The following is a 21,502-nucleotide window of genomic DNA, read 5'->3' as shown; positions in this document are numbered from 1 at the left end:
TCTTCTGCTGTCCTCAACTGCACTTCCCTTCTCTTGGCATTCATTCTGTAACCCTAATGGTCCACTGATTATCTAATCTACGCATTACATGACCTGTCCAGCTCCATTTCTTTCTCTTAATGTCAATTAGAATACTTGATATCCCTGTTTGCTCTCTGATCCACACCGCTCTCTTCCTGTATCTTAACGTTATGCCCGACATTCTTCGTTCCAACGCTCGTTTCATAACACATTGTTTCGTGCCTTCTCCGTTTTTCATATGCTGCACATATATTAGTTCTCTGCACGTAGGCATTTTTGTGCATGCATCCACTTCCCCTGTGTTCTTATGAAAAAGACCAGTGGTACTTCCCCGCATTTCCCCGTTCTTTGTTGTGTCCCTCTTCTGTCTCTAGTAAACCTCTGCAGCATTGTGTCCTGGTAATATTTTGCTGTCACAAACACACACCACCGCAACTGCACCACCCTCTTAGAACAGTGCAAGACTCCGTAATGCTGGAGCGGTACTTGCTTCAAACAAGTTTGCTCAGACAAGATCGTAAAGCAGGCAGAATTGGCAACAGCAGTTCCACTGAAAAAGTCAAGATCTAAGAACATCGTGTTGGTGGTCTGTGTACTGTGTCTGAAGGTAAATGATCATTAGTAAAGCCGCATGTATCCCACAAAAGGTGTTTTCTCAGAAAAACTAAAAAAAATTATTACTATCCCCCCCTCTCTCATCTTGTCATATCTGTGGAATTTTTATGAATTAATGTGCACAGGTTAGCAGGCACGTGCATCTGTTATTAAAGGGCATGTCGTCATGAATATTTTTCCTGGAAGAAGTTTTTGGATGTGCCTTTTATGAACGAAGTTATCAGACTTAGTAGGATTGCAGATTGGGAAAGGTGGTACTGGTCAATCTGTTACAGCACCACTTCATGGCAAGGGACATGTGCTAACTAAACTAAATTTATTACATGTAAGCAGCAGCTTATATACACCACAGCATCACTCCTTGCGACCCATGCCTGCACCTACGCAGCCTGTAATCAAAATCCTATGTCAAGTGATTTTTCATCAGATGGCACAACTTCATAACCAAAAATGTTTCACTAGGTGCCATATCACTTAAAGTAAGTCACTTACAGGCACAGGGAAAGATTAACAAGTGGCGCAGTAGAGGTGTACAGAATAATAAAGTACGGTGACATGTGTGTTAGCCACCCCTCAATTGCTTCGTGCAATCAGGAAATGCCATTTTTCAGAAGATTGACATGGCAGCCTTCCAAAGATGATCTGCAGCCTTCCACTTCCGTCTCTCTTACAGCCTCCGTGGTGTTGTAGTACATTCAATCTCACCAATTACTCATTCAGACAAGAATACTGTCATCATCGTACTTAAACCGAAGTTGCCTTAAAAGCCTTTTTGCTTATATGGAGAGTGCTGGAGACTTCTGTCCCCAGGACATCTTGGAGGACTAGTTGGCGCATTTCTGTTGGCATGATTGACTGCACAAACATAGACCGCACAAGAAAACATGGACAAGATGAGCGCAGTGCATGTTTCCCTCTTGCGATCTATGTTTATTTGCACAGTGTTGAGCGACAAATCGGCTGTGCGCATTCTTTTGTGCTTCCCCCAAGACCACCTAGATGGCGACGATGCCCAGTATGGTGGAAAGCTGGGCAAATTGGAAATGATTTTTCATTTTAGAAAAAGCCAGCAGAAAAAGAAGAAAGACACAGACAGGAAGTACACAAAAAGACAGGAAAGAGACTGAAACCAGCCTCTTTCCTGCCTTCTTGTATATTTCCTCTGTGCATTTTTTTTTTTTGCTGGTTTTTTCTTAAATATTACAATGCACCAACTAGTCCAACAACATGTTTTACTTGGAATTGATGCATTCTTTGAATCGGCATGGAAAACAGCAGCAACCCGAAAAGGTGTCCTTTCTTTTTGTGTTGCCGTCGTTTTCCTTGCCAACTCAAAGAATAGCTTTATGCGTCTTCGTCCCAAATCTTTCGATGTTTTTTCCTTAAAGCCCATGTTTATTGAAATTAAGCTGATACAGATGTGTCTTTATTTTTCAAGTTGTAAATCTGGCAGCAGTTGTATCCAGTTCCTGGCATTTTGTCCAAATTCTGACATAATGCAAGAGAAACACAAAATGGGATGCTGCATTACATTTCGCTTCCTAGTGCTTCTTCATGGGCAGTCAGTTCATAGAATGTTTAGTTTGGCCTCCCTGCACGCAGGATATCCTCCTTGGAAATGCAGAGATTGCGCTGACCTTTGGGAGCGAGAACATGAGCCTGAGTCCCTTCTTCATTAGGGATGCCAGGTTTGGTGTCAAGTTTGGGCTGCAGCCTGAGGTAAGAATGCTGTCACCCTTTTAAGTTGGATAATTTTGAATAGTGAAGTAGACAAAGTGCAGTTGATTCACAGTAACTCAGACTCTTGGGGGCCACAGATCTTTACTTGAATTTTAGTGAGTTGGATAACATGCTTTACAAAAGAATTGCAATTTATGCAAATGCACTAGAGTCTCGTTAAATGGAACCTCAGTGAACCAGATAAATGTGTTCCGATTAACAGGAGTTCCATTTGCTGAGAGAGGTGCAGGCACTATATGCCGTGTACCCTCTGAACACTTTCGGATGCGTAAGCATTTAAAGAAGGGAATCTAGCAGTTAGTTTGTCCCCCTGTGGTTCAGGCGCACTCAATTGCTGCTGCATTTGACTAGGCTTCGCCAGTTTCGTTATGCCGGCAACATATCTAAACCACAACATCGCTCTTGCTGGTTATTTCAACTCGGTGTCGAGAGACAGACTGTTGGAGCAGACGAAGAGGAGATGAAAAGCTTTATACAGTATGTACAGATATAACAGGTAATAGCATATAAGTAGCGGTAAGAGTGCACCAGACTGACGGGGTGGCTGGTGGCGACTCTCTGTCTTAACAATGGCCTGGTTCTACCTTAAATCCTTTTGGCGACCCATCGTCGGCAGGAACGAGGTGGCACAGGTAGTGACGTCACCCTCGTCGCATTCCGCTTTCGTCACGGCAGCAGTCTCGGTGCGGTGCGCAGCTGGATTGCTCAGTTCAAACCGCGAAAAGGGGTCAGTAGTTTCGTGGAACTGTGAAGGCCCGTGCACATAGTTGGGCGAGTTGGCCTGATGACAATGTCGAAGTCTTATGTGAATGTTTGAAGCTCAGCACAAGGGCAACCACTTCAGAAGAACGAGGATGAGCACCCGTTGCCTTGACGATAGGCACGCAGTGTGGCGCAACGCTGCTCCAGTCAGAAGCTGAATAACACACGGTAGTGCAGTGCAAGCCCACATTATCCAATGGCATGCTGTTAGCACCTGAAATTTTGGTTGTCCTTAATTTGGTTGTCTATGGGGCAAGTGATGGTGACATGAGGCTGTCCAAGTCTGTACAGCCTGTATACTACAAATCTATCAAATTTTTTGCCTGCTTGAGTCTTTTTCACCGCTTTTTAAGGAGTGTTTTTTTTTGGATAGAAGATAGGTGTCACAAAAATATATTTCAGATACTGCCTTCCTGAAAAAGCCCTTTAGAGCTTGCTTCTGTGGTTCCACTTACAGAGAGTTGCACAAATTTTGATTCCAAAACGTTTTTTGCATTTCACAATTGCAAAACCAACCAATTTAGAGGCTATTGTTTCTTTAGGTGGCAATTCCATTCAAGCTATTTCAATTTTACTGAGATTCTACTGTATATGTGTCCATGTACATGTGAGGTTTGTTCATTTCACAAAAGGGGCACGGCACCGCAAACGAAAAGGTGCAGATGGTGCCAGTTATAGGGTGCTGGGCTGCACACACTCACTGCAAGATTCAAAGGTGCCCTGCACCATGGCGGCACCTTGCCTTGCACCCCGTTCAATCGAGCATGGGGGTGTAGGGTGCACCACTGCACCTCGGGGAATCGAGGGCCTAGGTGCAGTGCATCGTTCATAGGTGCAGAAGGTGCAGAGAAACTTGGCCGAATCGAACATACCTGTGACCGTACTCACACTGTTCATTTGTACACCTTCCTTTTTGCTTTTAGAGAAAGGTATTACGTTGTGGTTCTCATGCACATGATCACTTTTGTGTATACGAGGCCATCTGTCATAGCCTGTACTATAACACAAAGCAAACAGCAAGTGTCAACTTTCGTCAGCTGAGTGGCAACTCGTAAATTTTACAATATTCTCTTTTTTTTTTTTCCTTTGTATGATACGTTAATAAATATTATACCAGAAAACCAGGGAGAAAAGCTTAAAGCAGCTTGGCTGTCCTGGTCTCCTTCAGCGGATGCCATTAGAAACCAGTAGCAGGAACTTGCTGGAAAAGAAGAAATTACGAGTATATACATATTGAAGAAGCGCAAAACGATACACTGACCAAGATAACTGGGGTGCGATACCACACAGTACAATGTATATGTAACTGTGAACATAACAAATTAAATAATGCAAGAAATACACACTAGAGAAAACAATATGGGCTTAAACACAGTACTCAGCTATAGTAAAAAAGTTTACAGAAAATAAAAGATATCAGAAACTGGCAATATAATGTAACATAAAACATAGGCAGAATTACTCACTCTAGTCATTTAAAAATAAACTGTACAATTTCTTTATTCTTCGTGTATTAATATATACTAAGTGTCACTGCATTAGTCAAGTTGGTTTAGTGTGGTTGGTAATGTATATCTTAACGCTGTGCACTCTAGTTCTGCATACGTCTATTTTCCATTTTTCATTCTTAAATATAAATTATACTGATGAAGTATTTATGAGGCTAGCTAAGTTGCTTATATTGCATTTGTTTTCTTGAGAGTCATTGCTACAGAGTGAATGTTTGTGCAGTAAAAAGCGCTGTTATAGGTGCCTATAACCGGCACTAATGCTGTCATTTCTGGCATATATGGGTACCAAATACTGTCCTTTAGGCATATGCTCAATCACTGAGAAGCTGCTGCTTTGCATCTGAGCATAAATTGGGAGTTTTTAAGGAGCACAGCCGACTAAACCCCTGTTTTGATAATTTCACTTGATTTCCTTGATAAAACGAAGTGAGGCAAATTGTGTTGGTGTGCCTGTACATCATGGGAAAAGCTGTGAAAGCAGTGGCAAACATGCACTATCTCAAGATTTTCCGGCTCCATGTTACACCTTATTTTACAGGGTATTAGTCTGTATCCAGTGAAGGAATGCTTGACATTCACGAAAGTTAGGGGCTCTCCAACACAGTATATCCCCCACAAGCCGATACTGTTACTTTTCAGCAATCATTTTTTCTGCGCACAACACGAGACTGGAATGGCCTGCCCGCCGAAGTTGCCACTATCATCGACCCACTTGCATTCAAGCAACTCATCGGGAATATCCCTTTTTAATTTGTAGTATCTATCTTTGTCACCAACTCCCCACTCCCTCATGTAATGTCTCAACAGAGACCTTTGAGGAAATAAATTAATAAATAAATAAATAAATAAATAAATAAACATATTTGTACTTTGAAATGTTCAGAGTTCTAACATCCTCTGGAATTACAAAATATTCATCAGTCAGAGCCTTTCACAGTTCTTTCAGCACCGAAAGCCTTTGATTTTTGTGCTATTAATAAATGCCATACATTTCAGTAATAAGTGCAATAAAACATAAGGTATAACACAAAAAGGAAAAATGAACACAAACAAAAACAGCAAATTTTACACATTTCCATCACAGCGAAGAAACTCTTGGAATTTTATGATGTCAGTTTCTGTGGCGATGGCCGATGGTAAATTATTCCATTCGATGATAGTACGGGGAATAAATGAATTGGCATAAGACAAGGAATGACACTTCACACGTTTAATTTTGAAAGAATGATGCCAAAAAACTCACACTGACAAATCTTCGACTCACGACGATAGGACTGGCACTGCTACAGTAAAACCTTGTTACTTTGAAGTCATCGGGACTGCAAAAAATCTTCTAATTAAGCAGGTTTTCGAATTAACCGAACAAAAAAAAAAATCCAACCCAGGCAAAAAATTTCACTGCGGGAATGCGCTACCTTTATTTGGCGATCTTTGGATTACTTAAAGTAATCAGAGATGCTGGTTTGCCGTTGGTTTTCTAGTTGGCCAACTACGTGCAGCATTTGAGAATTTCCACCAGGGCACTCAACAAAACTGCGGATAATGTTCAGCGATCCGATAGCTTCCCAGAGAGCGGGTGCTCAGGAGGGCTCGTTAGTGTCATCGTCGCCTCTGTGATCGCACATGGTCGCATCAGCGGTAGCTTCACTCTTCAAGTCTGAGTAGCATGTTTGTTGATCATTTTCAAAGTTCAGATACTCGGTGAAGCCGACTGCACCGGATTCGCTATCCTCTGCACAGAGTGCATTGACGTGGTCGCAATACTCAGCTCCTTCTTCATCAAGTGCACATGGATAGTCAGCATCAGCATCGACGGTGCTTTCCTTCGAGGAGCCAGCGTGTTCAAAACACCGCATGATCAAAGTGACTTGCTTCCATGTATACACGATAAGACATACGGCCCCGAGGAAGTCGATCGAGTACTCCTTGCCATTGTCGTAGCAAAGGAGCATCCGCTTGAGCAGGTGGTGGCGGTAAATCTTCCTCGTGTGGTGAATGACACCTTGGTCCACTGGCTGCGAGATCGACGTGGTGTTCGGAGGAATAAATACCATCCTGATAGCTTTCAGGTGTGGGATGTCACCATGCGCCGGGCAATTATCAACAACGAAGAGTACATTCCTGCCTGTGGCCGCGAACTTGCGGTCAAGCTGCCGAATGCAATCTTCAGATATTATGCCTGTCAGCCAGGCTTTCTTGTTGTGCCGGTAGATGAGCTCATCCCTTGGTGGCAGTCGTGCATTTTTAAAGCAGCGAGGCTTCCCACTCTTTCCGACTACGAGTGGCGGCACCTTGTGTTGGCTTCACATGTTCACACCGAACAGAACGGTAATTCTTTCCTTGCCCTGTTTTCGACCCTTGACTGCAGTGTCCTTTGCTGCGAACGTGTTTGTGGGCAGCATCTTGTAAAGAAGGGCTGCCTCGTCAAGGTTGTACACATCGTCTGTGCCGTACTCGCTAAGCAACGGAGCCAACATGTGTTTCTTCCAGTCGTCAATGACGCTCTCGTTTGCGCTGCCGCTCTTGCCACAGACGGCTACAAAGGTCAAATTATTGCACTCTTTAAACCGGCTGAACCATCCATTGCTACACTTGAACTCTGTGCCCAAGTTGTAGAGCCAAGTCGTTGGCCTTCTCCCGCAGTATCGTTCCACTGACGGGAAGGTGCACTGCATCTGCTTTTCGCAGCCACTGAAGTAAAACTGATCCCACATCTTGGTATGTGGAAGCCCGTACTCGCGACCGCTTCAAAGAATATGTCTTGCTGTAGGCCTCCAGTACCTTCGACTTGTTCTTCAATATTGTGGACAACGTCGAGAGGGGCAGGCTGTGCCTTTCAGCCAACTCGGTCTTGGAACACGTGTTCTTATGCGCTTCTTGGGTGAAGCAGAACTTCTGCTGCAGCATTAAAGTCTTATTCTTTGACATCTTTGCTCACTGGCACTTCTGCACAGTTCAGAAAAAAAAATGCACTAGCTGCAACACCCCTAACCGCCGCACAGAAAGAAACTGCGTAGACCAGCGTTGCACGCACACACGTCCCCGCAGGTGCGGAGAGAGAATGGGCGAACGGCAGCCAGTGGCAGCGGCACAGAACACGCGCTGACGCTGCGACCGCTGCAACTGCGAGGAGCGTGCGGACGGGGGATGAGAGCATGAGACAAAAACTGGTATGCCCGCTGCATTGCAGTGAAGCACGTCTTCTCCTCTGCAGGCGCAGGTTTCGGTGGTGCGTGGGGCGTACCGTGGACTGATTTTTGTGCTAGCAGTACTACGGGTCGGGCGCTTCATCTATAAATAATCTCAATTTCTATGTGGAGGCACCTCGTGGCTACGAATGGCCATCGTTCGTCGGGTTTGCGGTGAAATGGGGATCGGGAATTGCCACTTAGCACCCCAAATCTTCGTATCAACCGGGTTGGCCTAGGCCGCCGGTTCGAATTATCCAGTCAGATTTAAATTGAAAAATACGGGACCACAGAAAACCTTCGAGTTATCTGGGATTTCTAATTAACCGAGTTCGAATTAACAAGTTTTTACGGTATATGTGATATTATGTGATATTTTTTTAGCGTCTTTTGACAACCGCGTTAATGCGGAATTAATTGGGAAAGCAATCACTTGTGCATTTAGGTATGTCTACAGCTATCTAATAGTCCTTAACAATTCATCAGTCCTGTGTCTTGACGATGCTGTAGCAGATTGTTGAAAAATTTTCACCATGGCGGCCGCATTTTGATGGGGGAGAAATGCAAAAGCACCTGTGTACTTAGATTTAGATGCACGTTAAAGAACCCCAGGTGGTCGAAATTTCTGGAGTCCTCCTCTACGGCTTGCCTCATAATCAGAAAGTGGTTTTGGCACCTAACACCCCATAATTTTTTTTTATTTTCATCAAACTTTCCCAGGGGCTCATGTTTACTTTTGAACTGCTTAATCTCAACTGTATTCAGTTTCTAGATCCTAAAATTTTATTTTCCTCAGATGACCACATATGCTGGAGATACAGTCCAAGATCAAAGAAAAGTGTTTTGCCTTTCGATAGTGCCATCTGTCTGTGAAACATTGCTTCAAAAATTAAAATGGGGAACGAAGTGCCCAACTAAAGATTACGACAAAAACCTGTACATGTAATCCTATACCTCCATAAAGTTTCACATAATTTGAAAAAGGTAGAAAACCGACACAATGTCAATCTAGTTTTTTCAGCGCCTTGCAAATTATCAGCAGTGCATAACCTCCAAAACAAGAAGCACCGGAAATACATGCAATGTTATACTAATCACCGGACCAATTACACCGAATTCACTTGAGAAGTTGTGTATCAAATACCCTTAGAATGCGGCCGCATTTATATTGGACAAACTGGACAGTGCTTCAATGACGGGGCTAGACAGCACGACAGTGATGTCAGAAACGGATACGGCGGTCACTTGGCTGAGCACTGCAAAAAGTGCGCATGCACACCCATGTTTGGTGACACAACCTTCCTGATGAAAGGAAACAGAAGGAGAAATAGTTGAGGCATATTTTATAAGGAAAGCAGGCGACAAGTGCATCAGCTGTAATCTTTGGTTTTGCAAGAAAAAGAACCGACATTTCTTTCGATATATCTAGACACTTGAACCGATTGACCATACAATCTTGTGTATGATCTAATTCATTTCAATATTTGTGTGTATGATAATGAGTGCATGATGTACCGATGCGCAGAGCAGAAATAGATGACCGTTTGTAATAAATACCAGTTGGAAGTAGCGCCAGTCCTGTCGTCTGTGTTCCTTCGACTTATGTATTTTCGACTTCGTATGTGTCTTCGTCTTTAGCGCTTTTTTATGAAAACTGTGAAGATGAACCAAAGCGCCCAAATCCAGGGTATTGTTCCCTCCCTCTCCACCTTTAAGGCAGTGTCGTCGGTTGGCATCGACAACTTCACATCAGAACAGCGCAAGGATCCCTAGGTGGCCTCTCTTTTGGATCTCCTTTCTGGCTGGCCATGTCCTTGTGCTCTGAATTATTAAATATGTACACCCCTTTACGAAACCAATATTTTTTTTTTAATCAAACTAGCAACATTCTTCAATTATATATCTTCCTCAAAGTACAAACAAAAGATGACTGGCAGATCGCCACTCGTTGATTGGTCTCTTTCACGCCGTGAAATCCGACTTTTTCTCCGAGTGACATAACAGCCAGAGCGAATCAGTTCCAAAGCGACCTGTTCCAGAATGTGGCCCCAGATTACCCTCTAACACATCTCGCCTGTGTTCATATGTGCTGCCTGACACTCCACACAGTGCTGAGCCCTGCTGCCCTTCGGCTGAAGTGATTACCATGTTTCCTAACACTCCTCAGTTATTCTTGCAATAAGGAGTGCATGCTGACAGCTCCAAAATCGCAACGCCTTTGCTCAGTAGTCGTCATGGAGTGTGACAACAGGTTAGTGACTACACCAGTCGAGGTACAGCGCTGCCATGCCACACTTTTTCTGTCAAAATGGAAGGCCACAAAGAGGAACAATATGAAAGGTGATAGTTATTGGTGTTAATACTCTGCTGCCCAGTTAGTCCACTGCCACCACACTGTTTGAAACCTCTGGAAAGACAGGCAGGTCACGCCCTCCCAATATTTCTCATGCAGGTACAGCACGCTACAGGTGGTTCTTGGAGGAACACTGGCGTTTCTAAGATGCTTCCTTTCATTTTGCAGAGATTGTATGTGCTTTTGGTGCCAGTCGAGCCAACTGGCCTGACAACTTGTCATGTCCTTGTCGGCACAGATGGAATGCTCCTTGCTGGCCACACTGACAGACATGTATTGCAAGTTGCCCATGGCAATCACTGCCGAAAACTTGGCCGACAAGTACAGTATCAGCCGGCAGGATGTGGACCATTTTGCACTGCGGTCTCAGAAGCGATGGGCCGAAGGTATGCGTACAGCCACCTAATTTCTCACCAAGGTTGTTCGTGTGTCCTGTTCACTGTATTGTGCACTTGTACTGTATTGTACACTTGTACTGTATTGTACCCAAGCACGTGCGCAGTACAAGAACGTTTTTGGGTTGGTTGGTATAGTCGATAAAATAAAACATCGCAGCATTAAAGCTTTAAACATGAATAGGAGATAGGTTACCAGATGGCGCGCTCTGTCTCGGCTATTTCTTCTTCTTGCTGAAGTCCCTGTGCTGCAGTCACCTAATAAATTAAACATATTGCTGTGACAACTTGGCAACATTCAAGTAGCACGGCCATTGCCCTACATGTTGGACACTGTGCGCACCGTATCATGGTGTAGTTCAGTAACAACAGGCAGCAATCGTGGTGGCACAAGTAGCCGATTGGACCCGGCTCGCATGCGCCACATGCACGAGGGGTCACGTGAGGAGAAAGTGGGAGACAGTTAGTCACCAGTTTGGAATGCGACTGATGGACGTTTTCACGACAGTAGCGACTTTGAGTTGTGGGCACAGGTTCGCCGTGTCCATGGATAGAACCATCGATAGCATTCCAGTAAGTTCCAATCATGCAGGCACACCCTGCGCTGAGTGATAACTTTAAGTTGTTTGTCGGTGAAATGCAGTCCCCAAGAAAATGATAAATAAGTACATGTGTCAGTGCCCCCCTCTTAAAAAGCATCGTCCCAATGCTTTTTAAGAGGGGGATTGTATTGTCGACTGTCGGTCCTCTTCTTGTTCATGATCCACAGGCGGGTGAGCTGTCGGGCTTTTACAGCACGCTGGAAATAAGCAGCGACATCTAGATTCTTTTCATCGGTGACGTGCGGCAACATGGTGTCCAGAGTCATCATTGGCTCCCTGCCATAAACTAGCTTGAACGACACTATCTGCGTTGTTTCTTGCACCGCCGTGTTTTAAGCAAAGGTTACATATGGCAGGACGGCATCCCAGATCTTGTGTTTGACATCAGCGTACATCGCTACCATGGCAGCGAGTGTCTTGTTCAGACGTTCTGTTAGGCCATTCGTCTGCGGGTGGTAGGCGGTGGTCCTCCGGTGACTTGCCTGGCTGTACTGCAGTATGGCTTGAGTAAGCTCAGCTGTGAAAGCCATTCCTCTGTCAGTAATGCGGACTTCTGCCGCACCATTGCATAGCTGGATGTCCTTGATGAAAAATTTGGATACTTCCGCTGGACTTCTTTTGGGCAGGGCTTTTATTTCGGCATAGCGGTTATTATGCGATGCTTTGCAACTAGTGTTTGCCGAATCTTCGATGACGTTGAAAAGCAGTCTCTGTATCGTCGGAGAAAACTTTCGAGCTGTTTTTGCTTACTCATAGGGAGGCTTGGATTTACTTTGAAGATTGGTTTGGGAACTATGGTCGTCGAGGTAGATGCGGTAGACTCGGAGAGGACAAACACATTGCTGGTTTCCACAATTCCGTCGGGGTATGCAATCGCCATGCCTTTCTTGACATGCTTAAACTCCTGGCTGAACTTGGTCAGCATCACTTTCGCTTTTCCTCAATGCAGTTTAGCGATCCTTCTTGCGACGCTACTTTTGATCCACTAGTAGACATTGATCACCCTCAAAAAAGCTTTCTATGTCTGTGGGTGTTTCAGTGCCGACAGAAATAACAATGCTGAAGTGAGGTGGGATGCTCACTTGATCTTCGAGCACACTCAAAATGTGGTGACTACGAGAGCTCTTCAGCAGTATCACTTGATCTTCGGACAGCGTTATCGACTTTGACTTCAAGTCAATGATTGTGCCATGTTGGTTCAGAAAGTCCATGCTGAAAATGACGTCTCGTGAACACTGTTGAAGGATAACGAGGGTGGCAAGGTAGGTACGGTCATGAGCGGGTAGTGCACGTGAGAGACAGACAATGAGACGTTATTCCAGCACTGGAGCTCAACCTCAACTGATCTTTTATTTCTTCATTTCCCAGCCAATTCAGCTCCCACGCTGCTAGTGGCATCGCCTGACCTCGTCTTCTTTCCTAGGGCGATTGCATCGAGGTCGCTGGCACTATGTAGCTCCCCCTCTAGAGAGCAGCATGATCTGCAAACGATATCAGCACGTCCATGAAACTCGGCGAACTGAAGGGGGGTGAGCACTGACCAGAATGGAGACGTCCGGGGCTGAATTGAGAGATGCATCTGTGGGAATTGCCACGCACTAGGATAGCTTCAGCCAGTCAAGTGCTATGGTGTCAGGTTTGCCATGAAAGTCCACAGTGTATGTGGGCTCGTGTCTATGCAGCACAGGAAAGGGTCCGAGGTAGTGTGGATGAAGAGCAGGCTGAACAGGTCCCTAGCGCATGAAGACGTTGGTTGCATTTGCAAGGTCAGTTGGAACATAACGTGTGCATGCTGAAACTGGACTTGTTGGACAGGGTTTTAGATCCCGGAAGGCGCTAAGAAGGTGCACCTATTCATGAGTAGACAGAGCATTTGAAGCTGGTTGTGGTGAAAAGATGTCGTTGGGCAGACGGAGCGGAGTATCATAGACGAGCTCCGTGCTCGAGCACATGATGTACGACTTCAAGGCACACTGGATGCTCAGAAGAACCAGTGGTAGACGTTGAACCCATTGTGATGGTGTGCCATGAGCAATCAGCGCTGACTTGAGATGTCAATGAAAGCGTTTCACGAGGCCATTAGTTTGGGGATGATAGGTGGCTGTGCACAGATGATTCATTTCAAGCAAGTGCAGGAGCTCTTGTAAGAGAGTGGACTCAAATTGCTCTCCTCTGTGAGTAAGAATTTTGGTAGGGCATCTGAAGCGGCCAACCCATGTTGTGACAGAAGCTGCCATAACCGTTGCAGCAGAGCTGTCTTGCAATGGTGTTGCTTCTGGCCAACGGGTAAACCTGTAGATAGAGGTGAGCAGGTAGCAAAATCCCTGACATGGTAGTAGTGGTCCATTAATGTCATTGTAAACAACATCGAAATGATGATCAGGTTGGAGAAACTGGCATGCTGGGAGAACAGGATACCTATGAACTTTGGCACATTGGCAGGGTGCACATGCATGAACCCAGTCGTGCACCTCGGCATTCATCCGGGGCCATACGTAGCGCAATAAGATAAGGTGGTTGTTTGAGCGCGTTGTGTGGCATGAACACCAGGGTGAGCGAGCTGGTGCAGTGTGTCGAAAAGCTGCTTGCGTAACGGGCTGGGGACAAATAATCTTGGTGTTTCTGTAGAAGCATCGCAGGCAAGTGCGACACCATCAAGCAAGATATCGCCCAGCCGCAGTGCTGTTTTGGATGAGCGCAGTTGAAGGAGCTCAGGATTATTAACTTCATGTGCAATGAATGTCTGCACATTGGGTGGCACAGAACGTGCAGGTGGTGTCATGGCATTCACACAGCTCAGGGTGTCAGCAGGTACATTCTGCTCACCACTGACATGTTGGATATCGGTGGAAAATTCCGATATAAACAAGAGATAGCGGATTTCTCATGGCGTGTGTGTTGACAACTCTCTGCAAAGCGTCAAGCACTTAGGATCTGTGAAGATGGTAAAGGGTCCATTCCCAACAATATGGTGAAAGTGACGGATGACAAGGTAAATTCCAACTTGATAAGGTGGAAGCTTGGGCGAGCTGGTGATTCAATATCAACATGTTTGCACAGCGCAAAAAAAGAGGACGAGTGTGCCCTTGATCTTGATGGTGTCTTCTGTGACGGCATCCTAATGCAGCAAGAAGGTCTTGTTCTTGTTGGTAAGGAGGCGATCCAGAATCGCTACTATGGCAGCGCAGTTCCTGATAAATTGGCAGTAAAAGTTAACCATGCCGAGGAACTGTCGCAGCTTCGTGATCGTCGTGGGCTTGGGGAAGCTCTCTACTGCTTCAATTGTTGATGGAAGTGGGCGAATGCCACTGGCATCTAGTTGATGTCCTAGAAACTCTGAGTCATCCACACCAAACTCGCTTTTAGAGACGTTGATGACGATACCGTGCTCAGATAGTCGTTGGAGCAAAAGGCCTAGATGTTGTAAATGCTCTTCTACGATTTAGCTCGCCACCAACAAGTCGTTGACGTAGGCGAAGACGAAGGGTAGCCCATGCATTACCATATCAATAAAATGTTGGAATGACTAGGTGGCGTTCCTGAGACCAAACTCATTTGCAGAAACTCAGACAGTCCGAATGGCATTGTAATGGGTGTCTTAGGTATGCCTTGCTCAGCCACAGGAATTTGGTGGTAGGCATGTATGAGGTCAGTCTTTGAAAAGATGTCAGCACCGTGCAGAGCGACGGTGAAATCTTGTATGTTGGGCAAAACGTACTGATCCAGAATAGTCTTAGTATTGAGACAGCTGTGATCTCCACATGGCCTCCAGTCACCCAATTTCTTAGGCACCATGAGAAGTGGAGCTGCCCAGTTACTGGCGGACGGCCGAATAATGCCTGATTTCAACATGTGCTCAGACTCTGCACGTGCAACTTTGAGCTTGTCCAGAGCAAGTCAGCAATGCAGGAGGTCCGGAAGTGACGATGTGGTGTCGCACGTTGTGGCAGATGGGGTTTTTCCAGTTGGGCGGTGCGGTGATTTCGGGAAATTCTCATAACAAAGCTGCGAAGAGTCCATTGGAAAGTGTAGCACAAGAGAGCACTAAATATGTGGTTCCCAGTGCAGCAAAGCCTTGCACAGAGAGATAAGTTGTTGCGTCCAGGAGATGTTGTTTGACATCTACAATGAGGCCATGGTCGGTGAGGAAATCAGCACCATAATGGCAGAACTGATGTCTGCAACCATGAACAACCATCGAACACTCTTCGCAGGCCCAGGTTAAGTGTGAGCAAGCGTTCTCAAAATACCAGAATGTGAGTGCCATTCACGGCTTGCGAGTACAGAACTGGAGCAGCTGTGCAATCCGCTTGTGTAGCAGATAGAATGCCGACCTGTGCACCCATGTCGATCAGGAAGCATTGCCCAGTGACCTTATCGATGATGTAGAAGTGACCTGGGGTGGGGCCGCGACCGCTCGTTGCCGTTAGCAGTCGGCCGGATGGTTTCCCCACTTAGTGCAAGGAAGAAGGCAGTGACGTACTTCCACACCAAAATGGTGGTGATACCAGCAGATGGCTGGCTAATCTCCTGCACTGTAGCACTGGCACTCACTGGATGGACCGTGTTGAGGAGATGGAGATCGGCAATAACGACAGGAACACGGAGAAACATTCCTACAAGTGGTCGCAACCAGGAGCTGCCGCGGCGGCCGCATTTCGATCGGGGCGAAATGCGAATACACCCGTGTGCTTAGATTTAGGTGCACGTTAAAGAACCTCAGGTGGTCGAAATTTCCGGAGTCCTCCACTACGGCGGGCCTCATAATCAGAAAGTGGTTTTGGCACGTAAAACCCAATAATTTAATTTTTAACCAGGAGCTTGGCCAGGAACCATGAGCACAGCTCAGCTACAGGGAATGTGGTCGATGCTGTTTCTGGCCAGTTTGGAGGTGAAGACTGTGCAGTGTGCGAGGCTGACCCTGACATCACAGCTGAAACCAGCTGAAGTGTATCGACAATTTCCATCACCTTGTCAGCCAATGCAGCAAGCTCTGACAGATCCTGGATTGAAGCAGTGGCCAACACCATCTGGATTTGGGAGGGCAAGCACTGAAGAAAGAGCTCACGTGCAAGGGCATTGTTCGTGGTGGCGGAAGCGCGTGAGTGCTGAGAATGTGAAGCATTTTATGCAGTAACTGACTTGGGCATTGATTGCCTAGCTGTTCGAATGAGAGTAGCTATTGTATTCATGAGCATTCTGGCGTAGCTGTACGATCCAGTATGGTGGCCTTGATCTCATCATAAGGCAATGCTGGGAGGGTGTGCGCCAACGAAAGGAGAAGGTCGGCAATTTCGTCAATGACGGCCGCTGGAAGTGCATCGACCACAAGGAGGTACTTGCAAGTCTGTGGCAGAATCTGCGAGAGTTCAAAAGGGCCTCTGCTTGGATGAACCATGTCATCGGATTCCGCTCCCAAATTTCTGGCAGGTGGATGATGTTTGAGACAACTGGAGTGGTTGAAGCAAGCTCAGCGGCTTCTCGGTGGATCGAGGTCTTGCAGTCAGTGCTTGACATGGCTCCACTTCCTTTCTTGTGTGGCACGTTTTACCTGGCACAAGTTTCGCGTCGATCCAGACGTCCGAGTCACCAATTGTAGAGCACATGAGAGAGAGGCAATGAGACGTTATTCCAGCACCAGAGCTCAAACTTAACTGATCTTTTATTTCTTCAGTTCCCAGCCAGTACAGCCCCTGCGGCACTCGTGGCATTGCCTGACCTCCTCTTCTTTCCTAGGGTGATTGCGTCGATGTCACTGGTGCCACAAATGATAATTCTTGCCATGCAGATTCCAGTCGGCGTTATTAGGTGTCCTCCAGCAGTCTGAATTTGAGGGTGTGGGATGTTGCGTTGACTGAAGAATGAATCCCAACAAAGAAAAAGGACAGCAGTTTATTGCCTCAGCAGAAGCAGCAGCAGCTGATCATACCGTACTGGCGCTTCGCGCATCCACTTAGCAAGTGTATCTTTCAAGCCACGCAGCCTGCTTTTTGTAGCTTCCCTGTCACCAACGCTAGGCGGTACCACTGTGGTGGCGGTGTTCCTTATCGGCCATGCAGTGCAGCATGCAGTCATGCTTCGCTGGAGTGGACGATGATGAGCCGGAGGCTGCGCAGAAATGTTGCAGCGAGCGTGTCGCCACAAGGGCCTTCCCATGCAGTCTTAACTTTCTTTAACTAGGTGGTGATGGGTCCACTCTTGACGGAGTAGTCGGTTCCTGTGTCCACTAAGGCGGTGACTGTGTGGTCATCGAGAAGCACGTCAAGCTCAGTGGTTCTTTCTCTTGCGTTGCAGTTAGGTCTTGGCGTCAGATCACAGCTGCATCATGTTGACCTGTGGCTGGAACATCACATCTTCAGGTCTTCTTTTGTTGGCGTATTCTTTGGTTCTAGGCTTCATCAGGATGTCAGTGTCACGTTGATATGTCGTCAACATATCAACGGCGGCGGCAGAGGATCTTCGTCAGTTCAACAAACAGCAACCGTACCTCCATCGGTTGCTGCTTTTAGTTTTCTGGATATGGGCTGACATACTGGCCCCGGGCTGGGTCAGTGTACAGTCGGCGCTGCGTTGATAGGTAGCGGTCTGGTGACAGGCGAACGGGATGGTCATCAAGGGCTCCACTGAGTGAACGCGAAGGAGTCGGTGATATTGCGGTGGTGTTTACCTTGCTGCGGGTGCGGAATATTGACGGCGAACCCTCGTACTCCCATTTTGCGGTATGGGCATTGGTAGTAGACATGGCTCGCTTCTCCGCATTGATAGCAGAGCTGACGGTGGTTGGGGGAGCTCCAAACGCCAGTCTTCCTTGGAACGCTGCACTCGGTGACGGTTGGGGGTGCTGGCAGTGGCGGCGGGCAGCGATGGATGAGGGAATTGCGCCGCTGCAGGGCCCTGGCACGGGCACCGAAGGGGACCATGGCAGCAGGCGACAGCGGCGTGTGTTATCTCTTCTGGCTGGGGTTGTGGCAATTGGGGCTGCACCTGAAGAACTCAAGTGATCGCTCCAAGTTGCCACAACATCAGTGGCAACTTCCAACAAATGCTTTATTTGAACCCAAGGCACAGGTATATACACATAGACAGCATATTGTCACGTGGTAGTGACGTTAAAGAACACAGTAGCAATACTGTGAAAGACAAAACTAGCTTTTATTGGGCGAACCTGTGCCCACAAAGACAGGCTACACTTAAAGCACAACGATAGCGGCGAACACAGTCGGCGATCGTCGAAAATCTGATCAGCGGGTCAAGCGTGTCGGCTTTTATACAGCAGTCGTCGAATGTTCCAGACTAAAAGCTGGGACCCGCGTGTCTTCCACAAAGTTCTACACTGTCATGCAATGAAATCAGATACCACAAGGTTCGGCGACAACAGACAGCGGATAGAAGCATCGATAACATTCCAGAAACTTCCTATACATGCAGGCGCGTCCTGCGCTGTGCGATAGCATTTGCTAAGCGGTGAAACATGGTCACCCGGGAAAGATCAACACATACACATGTCAATACCCCCCTCTTAAAAAGCATTGACCTGATGCTGTAAACAAATGAAAGTAATAAACAAAAACACCCGTAGCAAAGAAACAACAAAATAAGGAAGTTCATCAGCGTGAGTGAAAGGGTCTAAGACACACTACGTGGACCACTTAAGATCGTGCCCGGCACCGCTGTAACTGCGAAATGCCGTCTGGCACGACCTCATAGTCCAGTGCGCCAATACGTCGAATGACCTTGTAAGGTCCGAAATAGCGTCGCAATAGTTTCTCACTCAGTCCTCGTTGGCATATCAGGGTCCAAACCCAAGCACGGTCGCCGGGCTGGTACTCGACGAACCGTCGTCGGAGGTTGTAGTGTCGGCTGTCAGCACGCTGCTGGTTCTTGATCCGTAGACGGGCGAGCTGTCGGGCTTCTTCGGCGCGCTGGAGATAGGTAGCGACGTCAGGATTCTCCTCCTCAGTGACGTGCAGCAGCATGGCGTCGAGCGTCGTCGTCGGGTTCCTGGCATAAACCAGCTTAAACGGCGTGATGTGTGTTGTTTCTTGCACCGCCGTGTTGTAAGCGAAGGTTACATACGGCAGGACGGCATCCCAGGTCTTGTGTTCGACGTCGACGTACATTGCTAGCATGTCGGCAAGGGTTTTATTCAGGCGCTCCGAAAGACCATTCGTCTGTGGGTGGTAGGCAGTTGTCCTCCTGTGCCTTGTCTGACTGTACTGAAGAATGGCTTGGGTAAGCTTCGCTGTAAAGGCCGTTCCTCTGTCGGTGATGAGTACTTCTGGGGCGCCATGTCGCAGCAGAATGCTTTCGACGAAAAATTTTGCCACTTCGGCTGCGCTGCCTTTCGGCAGGGCTTTAGTTTCAGCGAAGCGGGTGAGGTAGTCCGTCGCCACGATGATCCACTTATTTCCGGATGTTGACGTCAGAAATGGTCCCAACAAGTCCATCCCTATCTGCTGAGAACGTCGGCAAGGAGGCTTGATCGGCTGTAGTAATCCGGCTGGCCTTGTAGGTGGTGTCTTGCGTCGCTGACAGTCTCGGCATGTCTTGACGTAACGGGCAACGTCGGCGGTTAGGCGCGGCCAGTAATACATTTCTTGTATCCTCGATAGCATCCAGGAGAAGCCGAGGTGCCCGGCGGTCGGATCGTCATGTAGGGCGCGCAGTACTTCTGGACGTAGCGCCAACGGAAGTACAAGAAGGTAGTTCGCGTGAACTGGTGAGAAGTTCTTCTTCACGAGCAGATTGTTTTGAAGCGTGAAGGAAGATAATCCGCGCTTAAATGCCCTGGGGACAACGTCGGTGTGCCCTTCCAAATATTCGACGAGGCCTTTTAGCTCCGGGTCTGCTCGTTGCTCTTTAGTGAAGTCTTCCGCGCTTATTATTCCAAGGAAGGCATCATCGTCCTCGTCGGCTTGCGGCGGGGCATCGATGGGGGCGCGTGATAAGCAGTCGGCGTCACAATGTTTTCTTCCGGACTTGTATATTACGGTGACGTCATATTCTTGCCATCTGAGGCTCCACCGTGCCAGCCGTCCTGAAGGGTCCTTTAAGTTAGCTAGCCAACACAACGCGTGATGGTCGCTGACCACTTTGAATAGCCTCTCATATAGGTAAGGGCGGAATTTTGCTGTAGCCCAAATGATGGCGAGGCATTCCTTTTCAGTCGTAGAATAATTGCCTCCGCTTTTGACAGCGACCGGCTACCATACGATATCACCCATTCAAGTCTGTCTTTCCTCTGGACTAGGACGGCACCGAGGCCTAGGCTACTGGCGTCAGTGTGGATTTCAATATCTGCATTCTCGTCGAAGTGTGCAAGTACCGGCGGCGACTGCATGCGTCGTTTGAGTTCTTGAAATGCATCAGCCTGTGGCGTTTCCCACTTGAACTCAATATCATGTTTGGTTAGATGCGTTAGCGGCTCCGCGATGCGTGAGAAGTCCTTGACAAAGCTCCTGTAGTAGGCACACATTCCAAGGAATCTGCGCACTGCCTTCTTGTCGATGGGCTGCGGGAACTTCGCGATGGCAGCTGTCTTCTGCGGGTCGGGCCAGACTCCAGATTTGCTGATGACGTGGCCTAGAAACAAAAGCTCGCCGTAACCAAAGCGGCACTTTTCCGGCTTCAGAGTAAGCCCTGATGACCTGATGGCATCTAGTACTGTTGGAAGCCGCCTAAGGTGATCGTCGAAATCATCCAAGTAAATGAGACAGGTCTGCCGCTTCAATCCTGCTAAAACCGTGTCCATCACGCGCTGGAACGTTGCAGGCGCCGAGCACAGTCCGAATTGCATGACCTTGAACTCGTAGAGGCCGTCTGGGGTGATGAAGGCGGTCTTTTTGCTATCTCTTTCATCGACTTCTATTTGCCAATAGCCAGACTTGAGGTCCATCGACGAGAAGTATTTAGCGTTGCAGAGCCGATCCAATGCGTCGTCTATTTGTGAGAGAGGGTATCCGCACTTCTTCGTGATCTTGTTCAGACGACGATAATCGACGCAGAAACGTAGGGTTCCGTCCTTTGTCTTCACCAGGACTACAGGAGATGCCCACGGGCTTTTTGACGGCTGGATGATGTCGTCGCCCAGCATTTCGTCGACTTTGTGTCTTATAGCTTCCCGTTCTCGCGTAGAAACTCGATAAGGGCTCTGGCGGAGTGGTCAAGCACACTCTTCGGTTATTATGCGATGCTTTGCGACTAGTGTTTGTCGAATGTTTGATGACGTCGAAAAGCACTCTTTGTATCGTCGAAGTAGTCTTCTGAGCTGTTGTTGCTTAAGAGTGGGGAAACTTGGATTTATGTCGAAGTCTGG

General features: G+C 47.3%; 1 protein-coding gene across 1 annotated transcript in view; it reads left to right on the top strand.

Moving 5' to 3' along the window:
- yip2 (yippee interacting protein 2) overlaps window positions 1–21,502 on the top strand; it is an 88,092-nt gene that overhangs the window by 17,079 nt on the left and 49,511 nt on the right. Inside the window, exons 4-5 of the mRNA XM_050167746.3 lie at window positions 2,239–2,355; window positions 10,429–10,576. Of these exons, the coding sequence (XP_050023703.2) occupies window positions 2,239–2,355; window positions 10,429–10,576 (265 nt within the window). The remainder of the gene's footprint in view (window positions 1–2,238; window positions 2,356–10,428; window positions 10,577–21,502) is intronic.

The sequence above is a fragment of the Dermacentor andersoni genome, chromosome 11, assembly GCF_023375885.2.
Source record: "Dermacentor andersoni chromosome 11, qqDerAnde1_hic_scaffold, whole genome shotgun sequence".
NCBI lineage: Eukaryota > Metazoa > Arthropoda > Arachnida > Ixodida > Ixodidae > Dermacentor > Dermacentor andersoni.
Note: the sequence above shows the minus strand (reverse complement) of the source record. Positions and strands in the feature narration are given on the sequence as shown.